Source organism: Onychomys torridus, unplaced genomic scaffold, assembly GCF_903995425.1.
Source record: "Onychomys torridus unplaced genomic scaffold, mOncTor1.1, whole genome shotgun sequence".
Taxonomy (NCBI): domain Eukaryota; kingdom Metazoa; phylum Chordata; class Mammalia; order Rodentia; family Cricetidae; genus Onychomys; species Onychomys torridus.
Window position 1 is genome coordinate 3,150,345 of NW_023414046.1, and position 14,842 is coordinate 3,165,186.

Below are 14,842 nucleotides of genomic sequence, written 5' to 3' on the forward strand. Positions count from 1 at the left end.
AAAGTTTCCAAATACATAAAGCAATCAATGACAGAACCCTAAAGAGCAAACAGACAGTGATGCAGGGAAGCCTCTATGTCCACCATTGAGAAAGATGACCATAAGCACCACAGAAAAACAATAACGACTAGCAGGCCTCCAAAGAATCATCCACATAAGAGCAAAAGATGCCCCGTCTTCTCAAACTTCAACCAGCAAGCTACACTGTGGTCCTGTTAAAAATAGAACAAGTCAGTTCAAGACCAGCCTGGTCTACAGAGCGAGTTCCAGGACTCTAGATATAGAAAAACTTTGTCTTGGAAAACCAAAACAAGAAATTAGAACAAGTCTTCAAACCTTCAATGTTTAAAAGTGTCTTCTCCAAAAAGAGAATACAAAAAGACATGTGAATACGGACTCACTGATAGCATGTTCTCATTAAAACACTTTTAGAAATGTAAGATGTTTATGATCTAGAAAGATTCTAAGTAATTTGTACCAAGATCTTACAGGAGAAAATCTTCCTAAGATTTATAAAATTGTGAGAAACCACAATCACTTCATAAATTATGAGAGAAAGGCCAAGCGGTGGTGACGCACGCCTGTAATCCCAGCACTCGGGAGGCAGAGACAGGTGGATCTCTGAGTTCGAGGCCAGCCTGGTCTATCTACAGAGCTAGTCCAGGACAGGCTCTAAAGCTACAGAGAAACCCTGTCTTGAAAAACAAAAAACAAACAAACAAATTATGAGAGAAAGATCAAACCTAGAGGCCCATTCAAAATATATAAAAATTGTAGCCAGGCGTTGGTGGTGCACGCCTTTAGTCCCAGCACGCGGGAGGCAGAGGCAGGTGGATCTCTGTGAGTTCGAGGCCAGCCTGGTCTCCAAAGTGAGTTCCAGGAAATGTGCAAAACTACACAAAGAAACCCTGTCTCGAAAAACCAAAAAAAATTGTAGTGATGCAAGCTTTGGAATGTTGAAGACACACAACAGGATATCAAAGGGAAGACTATGTAGATGGAGTTTGATACTTGGCAGAGATATTAAGCAAATCTTATCAAAATCCTGCGGGCATTATTTTAGGAAATTGAGAAAATAACCCTAAAAGATACAGAACTTGCCAGGGGGTGGTGGCGCACGCCTTTAATCCAGCACTTGGGAGGCAAAGCCAGGTGGATCTCTGTGAGTTTGAGGCCAGCCTGGTCTACCAAGTGAGTTCCAGGAAATGTCCAAAACTACACAGAGAAACCCTGTCTAGGAAAAAAAAAAAAGACACAGAACCCGAAAAAACTAAAAGATGCTCCAAAAACTCTGCATGCAGGAGAAACCAAGTGGTTTAAATGGTTCTAACTAAACACCATAGTAAAATTATAGAAATGAAATCACGGGGTTGGGGATTTAGCAAGCACAAGGCCCTGGGTTTGGTCCTCAGCTCCGGAAAATAAAAATTTAAAAAAAAAAAAAAGAAGAAGAAAGAAAGAAAATCACTTAATATTGGTTAAAAGAACACAGCCAGTGATGGGAATGAAAGACAGCAAGCATCACTCCCATGGACAGTCAAATAAAACTATTTCTCTGTGACTATTAACAATCACATACAGTCTTCCAATGACTACAATAGGATAATCTTGAGATTATTCTCAGGGAATTTTCTATAATCATTTCTCAAAAGATAGAATGTGGCAAAACGAATTTGATGTCCTGTTTATACTGTTACTTGTGCAGTTCCCCATCCCTTCACCCCTTCCTCAGACCCTCTAACATACCTGGATCCTTTGCTAATGTCTCTCCCATCTGTGGCTCTTTGTTCTGCTTCATGCGGGGACAGGACAGACTGAGCAACGTGAGACCTGCACAGAGAAAGAGATTCCTTAGAAAACACCTAGAACTTTTCATGAAACAAAAAAACAAAAGACACTACAACTGTCAAAAGAATGAACATGAAGGAGAGAAAATATCAAGAAAGTTGTCTCTCTTTCTCTGAGGATTTCACTTTACTCTCTAAGATTGAGACAAGCAATGATATGGGATGGAACAAAGATGTGACACAAGAACACAGCATATAAAGACACATTTCTGAATGTTGTATTTACATCCCAGACTGCATATATCTCAGACGAAAAACTAATGGGTAGTAAAAGGTTGCATAATGTTTACAACCATATGTGTGAGACTCTATAAAATATATTTTCTGCCTAATTATATCTGCACTGGTTCCCCAAGTGATTACTATCTACAAAGCTTTCTGAGGATACCTAGTCTCAGGGACAAAGGCCACGCTCTTAAAGAAGCAAATTATAAAACAGCGGAGTTAGAAAGCATGGATGACTTTACATTTCAGGAGCTTTGGAACTGCCATAATAGCAAAGAGAACCCTGTTTGCAAATAATAGAAAATGCAAATACTCTACTAGGTTATTTTACAAATTATTTTATGACAGTCTGGCAACTATCATGTAAGTGAAAATAATCATAACATCCATTTCCTGGGATCTCAAACTTAACTGACAACATAACAGACCTCCCCAATGTCCAGCCAAATATCTGGAATTATAACATTAGCAATATTGACTTTGGGAAAGACATTTCAGAACTCAGGATTTTGAAAGAAAATGGATGTCTCAGGAAGTCAGTGGTCATTCAGCCCATTAACAGCCTAGTGATGAATTCACCCTGCACTATACTGATTTGACCACTAGATAGTGAAATTGTGGTTTTACTAACAGAAATAAGCTTTTCTCCTGGAAAGCATGCTAAATAAAGGTGGATTTATATAAAGCACAGAAAATCCCTTTTGAAAACTCAGTGATGAATGTAGAAACTTGTGGCTGTCCAAGATGCAGAAAATAAGCAATGTGTATGGCCACAGCCCTAAACAAGTCAGTTACACCATGTCATCTATGGCTCTGGGAATGGTGAGGAAGAGGAGGGAAGGAAATAAGGGGAAGGGGGGGATGGGCATTCCTGCCATTCTCCAGATTCAACACAACTGTTGTAATCAGTAACCCAGAGCAACTGTACTCATCTGCACTGGCCTCACTCAAGACCAGTTCTAGCCACAAGGGGTCTAGGAAGGGGAGGGGCTTACAAGGCCCCAGCCTTTACCTCTCAACTGTGGCCATGGATAGATTTTAGGAGAAGGGCAATCACTGTCTTTAGTTGTACCTCCTCTGTGGAATCTTCCAACACATAACTCAAAACCCACATTCTCAGAGATTGGTGGGTCAAAAACAAAATGAATTGAGAGAGTGAGACAGTGATTAGCTGGAAATATAGAACAAGATTGTAGGGAGTTGGGGATGAGAATGTATACTATAGGAAGTGTTTCATGTAAAATGGCAAATAATATTCTTAGTAATATTTAAAATGATCACAACAGTATGAAATTTCATTTTCATATCTTTATCGGGTTTGGAAACAGGGAATATTAGATTCATAAAGAGTCTGGAAGCCTTGCTTCATTTTACATCAGGAATACTTTAAGTAGCTTCAGTATCAGTTATTCTATGAACTTCTGACACAATTCTGTGATGAATCAATCTGGCTCTCTCCATTTTCTTTGAATGAGGTGTATTAATTGCTGCTTCACTGTTGATGCTGCTTAATTATCCATTTCTTTTATGTTGCTGTAATTTTGGTATGTGTACGAATCAGGATATTTGCCCATTTCTTTTAGAGTTTGCAATAAAGTTGTCTAGAGGGGTTGAAAGTCAGAAGGCATCAGATATGCTTGTACACTTGGGTCTATTGATTAGTCTGTGCATCTGGCTTGGGGACTTCTCAAGTCATCTTGTCAAAAAGTCCTGTATACACAGCTATCATAAAGATGCAAACTAAATCTCCTTGGTCATGGTGCTTTAGAAAAGCAACAGACAAGAAACATTTATAGGAAACCATTTTCCGACTGGACTTAGGGTTCTCTTTCAGAGAGAGAATGTATGTCACGTTCTGAAACCTAATCAAGAACAGGCAGTATGATAGGTCATGAGCACAAGGGGGATCCATTACTGGCTTTTTTTCTAAAAGGTCCCCATGGCAAAATTCCTTTTTTTTTTTTTTTTTTTTTTTTTGGTTTTTCAAGACAGAGTTTCTCTGTGTAGCTTTGTGCCTGTCCTGGAACTAGCTCTGTAGCCCAGGCTGGCCTCCAGCTCACAGAGATCCGCCTGGCTCTGCCTCCCGGGAATGCTGGGATTAATGGCGTGTGCCACCACCTGGCGCAAAATTCCTTTTTAATTGTTGCTTATATTGAAAGTAAAGAGCTGCACTCAGCCTTCATCAATCAATCTTCTTACTGAAGTGCCCAGAAGTTAGTAAAGAAAACAATACTCAGTCATACTTAGATATTAAATGATGCCAGCCTCCAGTAAGTTAAGTGGAAAACCGGCATTGTGATGTGTAGATCCACGTGAGGCTTTCCCTGAGGCCCTGATGTATGGAGAAGGAATACCAATCTTCCTCTGAACCCAGGAATATACCTGGTGGAGCCAATAACAGCATGCGTCCAGGTACTTGGAAGTTGTGGCTTCTGACCCAGAGAGCCCAACTCTTCACAACATAAAGGGCTGGAGTTACCTGTCCCAAGGCTGATGTGTGCTTGATCTCTGATGTTGTGATAGCCTGTGCTTCCCTTCTGCAATGCTGACTGGACTCCCTATACTTGGTCTCACTGTATTATATATTTTTGTTGACACTGTCCCATTCTAATTTTAGAACTGTGTATAACATGCTGTACTTCTTAATAACCCTGCAGGGCATAAGACAGAGCTTATGCAAGAACTCGTGAACCCATCTTTTCTGTCTTATTTGTTCTGATTCTCTGGACCTTCCTCCTCAAGAGCCTGTCAGTGAAGAGCAACCCTCCGGGTCCAGGTCAAAGGAACATCCTGGAAGGCATAATGGAAGAAGGGAAGAAACAGAGACAGAGAATGGAGAACACGCAGTGAAAAAACTTCTGGAATCAAGTATGCCTCTGTGCTTATCTGAAAAATGCCTCATGAGACTGAGTCCATCAACATTTCATCACGGCTAAGAGAGGGGCCCCTGATGTCGGGAACTTAACTGCATGTCTATAGGCAGTTCATAGCAGACAGTAGAGGGGTGTCTCTTTCAGAGGTGGAGGCATTTAGGGGTTGCCCAGGATCCAGTAAGTAACCATTCACCCATGCTCAGACAGGTAAATTTAAACTCAGAGGATCCCATTCAAAGTAAAAAAATAATAATAAAAATAAAAAACACATAAGATGAGCAAGACTGATGATTTCATTTCTGCAACTGCCTTCTGCATTATCTACATAAAAATTATTAATAAAAACTATAAGGTGACCTGCTGATGTCCCACGCAACCTAAGTCAGAAGCTCATTTTTTAGTAAATGGGGGGAACTGTAGGGCCCCTGCCCCGCCCCTTTTGGGAAACTTTTGTCTTGCTTGCTGACATTGACCTTGATATCCTCCCTATGCTAATTCCCTGCTGGGTTCTACCCTCCTGAATGCTTAAGAGAAGTTCCTTGTTTGTGTATCCTGCATATCGGGCATTAACGGCTTAGATATAAGATTGTAAAACATCTGTAGGGAACTTCTGCCCTCTAGGGTTCTCCCATTATGCTGTAAGCCTGCCTGTATTTAAGACCTCCTCCCTCCTTCAATAAACGGCATCTGGCATTTAAAAAAAAGAAAAAGAAAAAACATTCATGAAGCCCAGCGGTGGTGGCGCTCATCTTTAATCCCAGCACTCAGGAGGCAGAGGCAGGTAGATCTTTGTGAGTTCAAGACCAGCCTGGTCTACAGAGCGAGAACCAGGAAAGGCGCAAAGCTACACAGAGAAACACTGTCTGGAGGGGGGGGGGATCAAACAAGCAAATAATTCACATAAATCTCAACTATTCGCACATATTTCTGTATGAAATTACTTATTACCATAATTCTTTGCATTGATGAGTAAATACTCACTGATCAACATACATATAACAGCAACAGCAAATCAAAACAAATTACATACATGACATATGAACAGTAACAGTACAGTAGCATGTTCTCATTCAAATACAGGAACAAAATCAGTAAGTTTCTATTTTCTAAAGATTCTAAGCAATCTGTTTATGAACAAAGTAATCCAATATACATATGAAATTAAGAAAACACAGCATTCAAACCCTTCAAAAGATTAAACCAAGATTTTAAAATCAATCAAAATTATATGAGTGGAAGCATTGAGAAACAAGAAAAATCAACGAGAAGACACTACAGACAGTTTAATATTCTGCAGAGATACTAAGAAATTCTTAGCAGAGTCCTGCTAGCATTCTATCAGGAAATGAGCAGACAGACCACAAAGTGAACAGAATATGAAGGACCTACTCAAACCATCAGTTAGGAAATCAGGAAACAAACTTTGAGGCAATCATTTTCCTAATTTCACAGTATGCTTAAATGAAAGCAATGACGTTTCTATAATATTGATATGAACACAAAAACGTGATAAAATGAAATAAGGACATCATCATACATCTGCAGTCAAATGCATTGTATTTTCTCCTACTGTTATAACATAGAAAGTCAGTAATGTGTACAATAGGGTAATCATGAGATGATTTATAGCAGAATATTCCAGAACCATTCCTATAGAAACAATGTGGCAAAACGTAGCCTGGTTCCTAGCACCCTCATGGCAGGCACTACACAACAGATTTTAACTCCAGTCCCATGGGATCCAGTGCTCGATTGTAAATTCAACAGGCAGGAGGGATGCATACACAGCACATATGCAAACATTCACGCAAACACTTCCACACAAAAAATAAATGTGAAATGTAATTTTAATAGTAGATACTTTCTGCTGGATGGTGGAGGTGCACGCCTTTAATCCCAGCACTTGGGAGGTAGAGGCAGGCAGATGTCCATGAGTTTGAGGCCAGTCTGACCTACAGAAAGAGCTCTAGGACAGCCAAAGCTATACAGAGAAACTTAGTCTCAAAAACAACAAAACAATAAAAGATACTTTCTAAAATAGTCACAGTCTGTATTGAAATTTCTATCTCTGTAAATCAGAATGACATAATAGTCTCAGAGTCGGGTTGGGGATTTAGCTCAGTGGTAGAGCGCTTGCCTAGCAAGCACTAGGCCCTGATTTCGATCCTCAGCTCAAAAAAAAAAAAAAGTCTCAGAGTCAACAAACGTTTAGGGAATATTCAGATGTATATTTGAGGTCTAGATGTAGTTTAAGAACTCTGTGTTGATATCTAATAGCAACACAGTATCATATCTCAGATGATGATGTTATGATGAGCAAAACTTGGCTTCCAAATTCTACAACTGTCAGACTTGCTGCAACACTGACACTGGATCAATCCTGTCTGCAGCCACATCTCAACTGACTCTATTCTAACATTCTCAAAAAGTAGAATCTGCAGTGTTACATACCAGCTCCATCATGAAATTAGACCAGAAATGTAAACCTGGGACCTGGAGAGATAGCTCAGGGGTAAAGGTCACTTGTTCATGAAGAGAAACAGTCTAATTCTCTCTAGACACAAGTCAACTTACGATTTTGCCTAATTCCTGTGCTATGCGTTTGGTGACTACCTCAGGCCTCCATGGGCATCGTGCACACATGCTGTTCACATAAAAGCATGTAGATGAACATTCCTATACTTCATTTTTTTTTTTTTAAATTAAACAGGGGTTGGAGATTTAGCTCAGTGGTAGAGCACTCACCTAGCAAGCACAAGGCCCTGGGTTCAATCCTCAACTCTGGCAAAAAATAAGTAAATAAAAAATTAAAAATTAAACAGAAGTCTATCTATCAAAACTTCTCTTCAGAATCTCTACCAACAACAACAAAAAAAACCATGGCTACAAGATCAGGAAAAACATGGGGTAGGGAGCCCTGGGTTCAATTGCCAATACTCACATAGTGGCTCACAAGTATCTATAACTACAATTCCAGGGGACCCAGTACCCTTACACAGGCATAGACACAGGCAAATACCAATATACATAAAAATAAAAATAAGTAAATACTTTAAAAGAAAAAAGAAAACTTAGGATACATTCTAGTTCATTCTACCTGGCAGATACAGTACATGTATTTATCATGTGTATCTGCTGTCATGGAGAAAAGACACATCATGTTTTTCTCTCAGTAAAGTAAACTTGTTATCAGACCCAGTTCTAGCCATTCTCATCTTCGTCTGCTGTCCAATGGTCACTGAGGATAAGATTATATTTCCAAATTAGTTCTTCTTAGAGATGGACCTGTTTCTACTTTAGTAGCATGCACAACTTTGTGTGAGAATATTGATCCCTTGAAACCCACCTGAATCTATTTAAAAGGTGGAATATTACAATTCAGGTAATAAAATCTGTTTAAAATCTAATGTGAGTGCTAAATTGCTGTAGGAAACATTATACAGAATCATCAAATTAGAGGTATGGCAGAACCCAGCTGGTGGCTGCCAGGGAGAAGAGAATGTTCAGGAAGGTGTAGAGATAAGGTGTATCCTTCCAAGCTTGCCCCTGTGAATTATATTCTCTCTATGGCTTGTCTTCTTCCTGCTTTTTCTACTAGCTTCCAATGACCTGATCTCATTATGAGCTAATGTGAGGATCATTCATTGATTATTCACTGATCAGGCCAAAACCTTCAAAGCCCTACCCTCTGTGGAAAGACCTTCCCAGACATACGAAGACGTGTGCCTTAATATTCTTCTAGGCCGCTTTTCCACAATTATTAAATTAGATTTATTTATTTTATTTTATTTGGGCACGATTTGCCTGCATGTATGTATATGCACCACTTGCGTGCATGGTGTCCATGGAGGTGAGAAGAAGGGATCAGATCCCCAAGAACTGGAGTTTTGGGAGGCTATGGCCCATGAAGTGGATACTAAGATAGAACCCTGATCTTCTGTAAGAGCAATAAGAGCTTTTAACCTCTGAGCCATCTCTCCAGCCTCAAGGCAGTTCTTTTTTTTAATAATATTTACTTATTATGTATACAGTGTTCTACATGCATGTGTCCCAGCAGGCCAGAAGAGGGCACCAGATCTGAGAAACCCTGTCTCAAAAAAAATAATAATAATAACTATATACACATATGTCACAGTTACATCTTGTATCTTGACAGGTACTGGGAATATCAGTGGTCCCGTGTCGTTGTCCCCCCCACACACCCAGCTGAGGACCAAACCCAGGGCCTTGTGCTTGCTAGGCAAGCGTTCTACCACTGAGCTAAATCCCCAACCCCAAAGGAAATTTTGTTGTTGTTGTTGTTGTTGTTGTTGTTGTTGTTATTGTTGTTTTGTGAGACAGGGTTTCTCTGTGTAGCTTTGGAGCCTGTCTTGAAGCTTGATCTGTAGCCCAGGCTGGCCTCGAACTCACAGAGACCTCTGCCTCCCGAGTGCTGGGATTAAACCTGCTCCGCCGCCACCATCATTCAACTTCAATGATTTCTTATTGAAGAACTTTAGGGTAAATATGGGAGAGCAGATGGCCCTTATCACTACCTTCATTCTCAGTAGATCTGACCCAGTCACAAGCCAGAGGCAGTCTATGTTTCTTCCCCATGATTCCATCAGAATTGCTCTACTTTTCCCCATAATTTAGGAATAAGAGGCTCAAATTTTGTAAATAAGAGGCTCAAATATGAACAAAAATCAAGAGAATTTTCAAAGACCAAGATAAATAAAAAGAATTTAAAAATTCTCTAGAAACCAAATACAGGTATTTATAAATTCCTTGAAGAATTTAGAAGATACTCAATAAGCTAAGGAAGAAGAATTAACAAGTAAATGAGGTGAGGAAATTCACAGTATAAAAGGAGCATTAAAGCAATACACGGGGTTGTGGATTTAGCTCAGTGGTAGAGTGCTTGCCTAGCAAGCACAAGGCCTTGGGTTTGGTTCTCAGCTCTGAATAAACAAATAAAACAAAACAAAACCAGACAAAAAAAGACATCACATCTTTATTTCACCGGGCGGTGGTGGTGCACGCCTGTAATCCCAGCACTTGGGAGCAGAGGCAGGTGGATCTCTGTGAGTTCAAGGCCAGCCTGGTCTACAAAGCGAGTTCCAGGACAGCCTCCAAAGCTACAGAGAAACCCTGTCTTGCAAAAAAAACAACAAAAAAGCAATATAAAGACAGTCTGTCTCTAGTGGTGCACACCTTTAATCCCAGCACTCGGGAGGCAGAGGTAGGCAGATCCCTGAGTTCAAAGCCAGCCCAGTCTACAGGGTGAGTCCGAGGACAGTCAAGACTACACAAAAAATTCTATCTTGAAAAAAACAAAATAAAATAGCCTTTAAAAAAAAAAAAAGGCAATACAGGGCTGGAGAGATGGCTCAGTGGTTAAGAGCACCAACTGCTCTTTCAGAGGTCCTGAGTTCAATTCCCAGCAACCACATGGTGGCTCACAACCATTTGTAATGAGATCTGGTGCCCTCTTCTGGTCTGCAGGGACACGTGCAGGCAGAATACTGTATACATAATAAATAAATCTTTAAAAAAAAAAAAAAAAAAAACCACAAAGACAATAAAATGTATCTCTGAAAGCTACAATATAAGGAAATAGGAGAGAAATCCTCAACTTTGAGGAAGGAAAGAGACATCACTCAGCATCTACACTGGCAGAACACATGGAGAATTCATTCCCCCCCCAACAAAAACGGAGGACCTGATGAGCAGCAAATTTGGAGTGCAAACATGACGTTTCTCATAATAACAGAACCTGGTCAAAAGCAATGATAACGAAGGTCCCAGGCCCTAGGCAGGCATCCACTACTGATATTTGCTACATGTACAAATACTCAACCTGGCTTTAAATGGCTCAGTTCACACCCATATCCAGGATGCTGCTTTCACCCTGGGTCAAAGAAACATGGTTTTCAGCCAGGTGGTAGTGGTGCACGCCTGTAATCTGAGCACTCGAGAGGCAGGTGGATCTGTGTGAGTTCGAGGCCAGCCTGGTCTACAGAGCTAGTCCAGTACAGGCTCCAAAGCTACAGAGAAACCCTGTCTCAAAAAATAAAAACAAAAACAAACAAACAAACAAAAAGAAACATTGTTTTCAATGGGCAACAGTTATGTCAGAGACTCATAACTTTTCAAATACTGAGAACAATTGACTGCTTACTACACAGTCAACAATGGGAAATCCATTTTATAACATCAAGAATTTTTTTTCAGTGAAATTTCCTATAATCATTAATGAAACAGAATCTGCCAAAACCCAATTTCATGTCCTGTTCCTACTGTCACTTGAGACCTACCCCAGCCCTTCCTCACTCCTTCTGGCATACCTGGATCCTTTGCTACTGTCTCCTCTCTCTTCACCATCCAGGGCTCTTTGTTCTGATTCACAGCTGAGCAATGTGAGACTTGCATATGGGAAAGCGATTCTTCAGAAAGCACCTGGCAATATACCCAAGGAATGATCAATCATACCACAAAGATGCATGCTCAACTATGTTCATAGCAGCATTATTTGTAATTGCCAGAACCTGAAAACAACCTAGATGCCTGACAACTGAAGAATGGATTAAGAAAATGTGGTACATATACACAATATTCAGCAGAGAAACACAATGACATCATGAAATTTGCAGGCAAATGGATGGAACTAGAGAAAATCATCCTGAGTGAGGTAACCCTAACCCAGAAGGACAAACATGGTATCCACTCACTCATAAGTGGATACTAGATATAAAGCAAAGAACAATCAGACTGCAACCCACAGAACCAGGGAGGCTACATAGCAGCAGGGAGCCTAGGATGACTGTGGCTTATAATAAGATTTGGTTTTACTCAATTACTGGGCAAGCCTCAATGAAACATTTCACTATTAGGATAAGAATTTGTACTGTATCAAGCTGATAATAGAAAAATAAATATATAAATAAATAAAATGTAAAAAAAAAATACTGTTTCTACTTGAAGACTGATTTCAGTAACTAAAATTAAGCTTATTTTCTTTAAAAAAAAAAAAAAAAAAAAAAAAAAAGCCAGGCGGTGGTGGCGTACACCTGTAGTCCCAGCATTCAAGAGGCAGAGGCAGGTGGATCTCTGTGAGTTCGAGGCCAGCCTGGGCTACCAAGTAAGTTCCAGGAAAGGCGTAAAGCTACACAGGGAAACCCTGTCTCGAAAAAGAAAAACAAAAACAAAAACCAAAAAAAAAAAAAAAAAAAAAAAGGAAACACCTGGAACTTTCCATGGAACAAAAAACGAAAGAATGTAACACCTGCCAAAGGATAAACATAAAGAGAGAAAATAATATGAAAAATGTCTTCTTTTCTGTGAGGATCTCACTTTATGGGATGTGAAACTTCATTCACACACAGCTCACACACAGGCAGAGTGCTCTGTCCAAGAACCCTGAGGGGGAGCAAGGGAGACTGCAAGAAAACTATTCTGACCCTCAGAACCAGACTGCTGCACTTCTCCAAGATGAGATCTCTGAAGAAAATTCCTGAGAGCAGGGCCGAGGATTCCCACTCTCCTGCAAGTCCACACACACAGCACTGAATGTTAATAAATCATGAAATAAAAAACAATAGTTTTGACACATGAGCATGGCAGTCTAGTTCTTGAAGGAGACATTTTTCTGATGTAGGTGTCCAATTATAGTTATTCAAAAGGTGCTTTCTAATTTTGTGACCATCTTAATGAGTTTTCTATCTATAAAAATAGTGTGGTCATGTATACTGGGCTTGCCTGGATCATCAGGTAGCAAAAAACTCATGACAAAGGGCTAACTGCGGTGCCAATTAACATATCAAAACAGACATTTTTTTTTCCTTCCTATGTGCTTTTTTCGGCCTTTAGGCTCCAGTTGGCCTCCACCTCTCTCCCATCTTCTCTTCATTTCTCTCTCTCTCCTCTCCCTTTTCATGGACCAGTTCATTCTGGACCCTTCCAGATGCCTCTGGCTATTTTCTCCCTCATACCTATAATAAACCTTCTCCTCAATCACATCGTGGAGCAGTCTGTCCTCATTCATCATTCAGACCTAAGGAGTAATATCAACAACTGAGCATATGAAGACACATTTCTTATAGATTGCATACATCTCAGCTGGAAAATTAATAGGGAGTAAAATTTGGCTCAGTAAATGTTAATATTTACAACTATAACTGTGGTGCTTTATAAAGTATATTTTCTGATTCACTCAAATCTACAAAGTTTCAGCATATGACTAAAATCTACAAAGCTCTCGGGGGGGGGGGGGGCAATTCCTCGGGTCAAAGGCCACTCACTCTATTAGCAAGTAGTGGACCGGGGAGATAAGGAACCGTGGATTTATTTCAAATCTAGCGTTGTAACTGGCACAGTATCAAAGAAAACCCGTCTGCAAACTACAGACACTGCAGATGCTCCACGAGATTATTTTGTGAAAATAATCTGGCATCTATAAAAGAAAAAAATCACGATAAACCCCTTTACATAGGATCTCAAACTTACCGACAACGGAACGATATCCACAACAGAATTTTGGAAGCTGTGTCTTCTGGGCACCTCCGCGGGCACCCCGTCCTTCCCTCCCGCGTCCCAGCCCCGCAGCTCCTCTGACCTGGGAGGTTCCAGGGCCGCCGGGCTGCGGTTCCCGCCACTGCGCTGTGACTGTGACTTTCCCAGGCCGCCCGCGCGGAGACTGCGGCTCCGGGAGGTTTCAGGTCCCCAGTACCCGGCCCGGTCCTCCTCTACCAGTCCCGGAACACGCCATTCCCCGAGTCCAACACGGAATGGTGAAATTTCCTGTCCCTTCAGCCTGGATCCCAGAAACGGCTCCGCATGGCCCCTCCCAATACATCTCTGCTTCCGGTTACGTGCTTCTTTCAAAACACCAACCTCCGGCTCTTTTTCTTACTTTTTATCTAAGTCCACCCGCTGTTTCTTTCCTCCTAAAGGCCACTGATCAGGCAGGTGCCCAATCGGGGACCGTCCCTCCCACTGGGTCTCAGGCTGCCTTCCACACAGCTCCAGCTGTCAGGCTGCCCTGGACCCGCTCTGCACAGCCTCCCCACATGCTTGCTGCCAGCCTGGACCAGAACTGCACCTAGGAGGACGCTGCACCCCGGTATCTGACCCTGTGCTCTGACCCCATCAGATACAAGTTATCCCGCCTAAGTTCTCATCTTGGAATACAAGCTGCCTGGGTAAAACACACAGCATAAAGAAAACAAACACCCTAAATTCTGATGCTCAAGTCCGATTCCCAAAGCAAGTTAAAACTAAAATAAAACGCCCTTGGCTCAAAATACAAACCATATCTGTATCCCCTAAGGAAAGAAGTTAAGGGCTGGAGAGATGGCTCAAGAGGTTAGGAGCACTGGCAGCTCTTCCATAGGTTCTGAGTTCAATTCCCAGCAACCACATGATGGCTCACAACCATCTACAAGATCTGGTTCCCTCTTCTGGCCGGCAGGCAAGGCATACATGCAGGCAGTACACATAATAAATAAATAAATCTTTAAAAAGAGAGAAAGAGAGAAAGAGAGAGAGAGAAAGGAAAAAGAATCATGGTCAAAATATATAAAGCATGATAACCAACTCAAAGAAGATTGGGGGAAAAATGATCTGTGAGCAAGAAAACACTAGCAAATGCCTGAAGGATGTGAAGACATTGTAGGACATGAAAAAATTAAATTCAGTAAGTACTTAGAAATACCGGAAAAAAAATTTCAAACTGAAATGAAACTGTAGCGCCGGCACTACTGCCCGTTAACCATGTCCAATAGAGGAGCTGAGGATTAAAACAGACAAGACAGCGGTCATTGTCTCAGGAGAACGCCCTTTATTGAAGAGGCCTTAAATACAGGTTCCCAGCACAGTGGGAGAACCCTGGAGGGCAGAAGTTCAGTACAGATGTCTTAC

General features: G+C 41.0%; 1 protein-coding gene across 1 annotated transcript in view; it reads right to left on the bottom strand.

Annotated features, from left to right (window-relative positions):
- LOC118576631 (zinc finger protein 420-like) overlaps nt 1–13,754 on the bottom strand; it is a 39,515-nt gene extending 25,761 nt beyond the window's left edge. The window contains exons 1-3 of the mRNA XM_036176823.1: nt 13,430–13,754; nt 11,272–11,383; nt 1,747–1,830 (exon numbers count right to left, since the gene is read on the bottom strand). Of these exons, the coding sequence (XP_036032716.1) occupies nt 1,747–1,830; nt 11,272–11,356 (169 nt within the window). The 5' untranslated portion in view covers nt 11,357–11,383; nt 13,430–13,754. The remainder of the gene's footprint in view (nt 1–1,746; nt 1,831–11,271; nt 11,384–13,429) is intronic.
- Nucleotides 13,755–14,842: the final 1,088 nt, after the last annotated feature.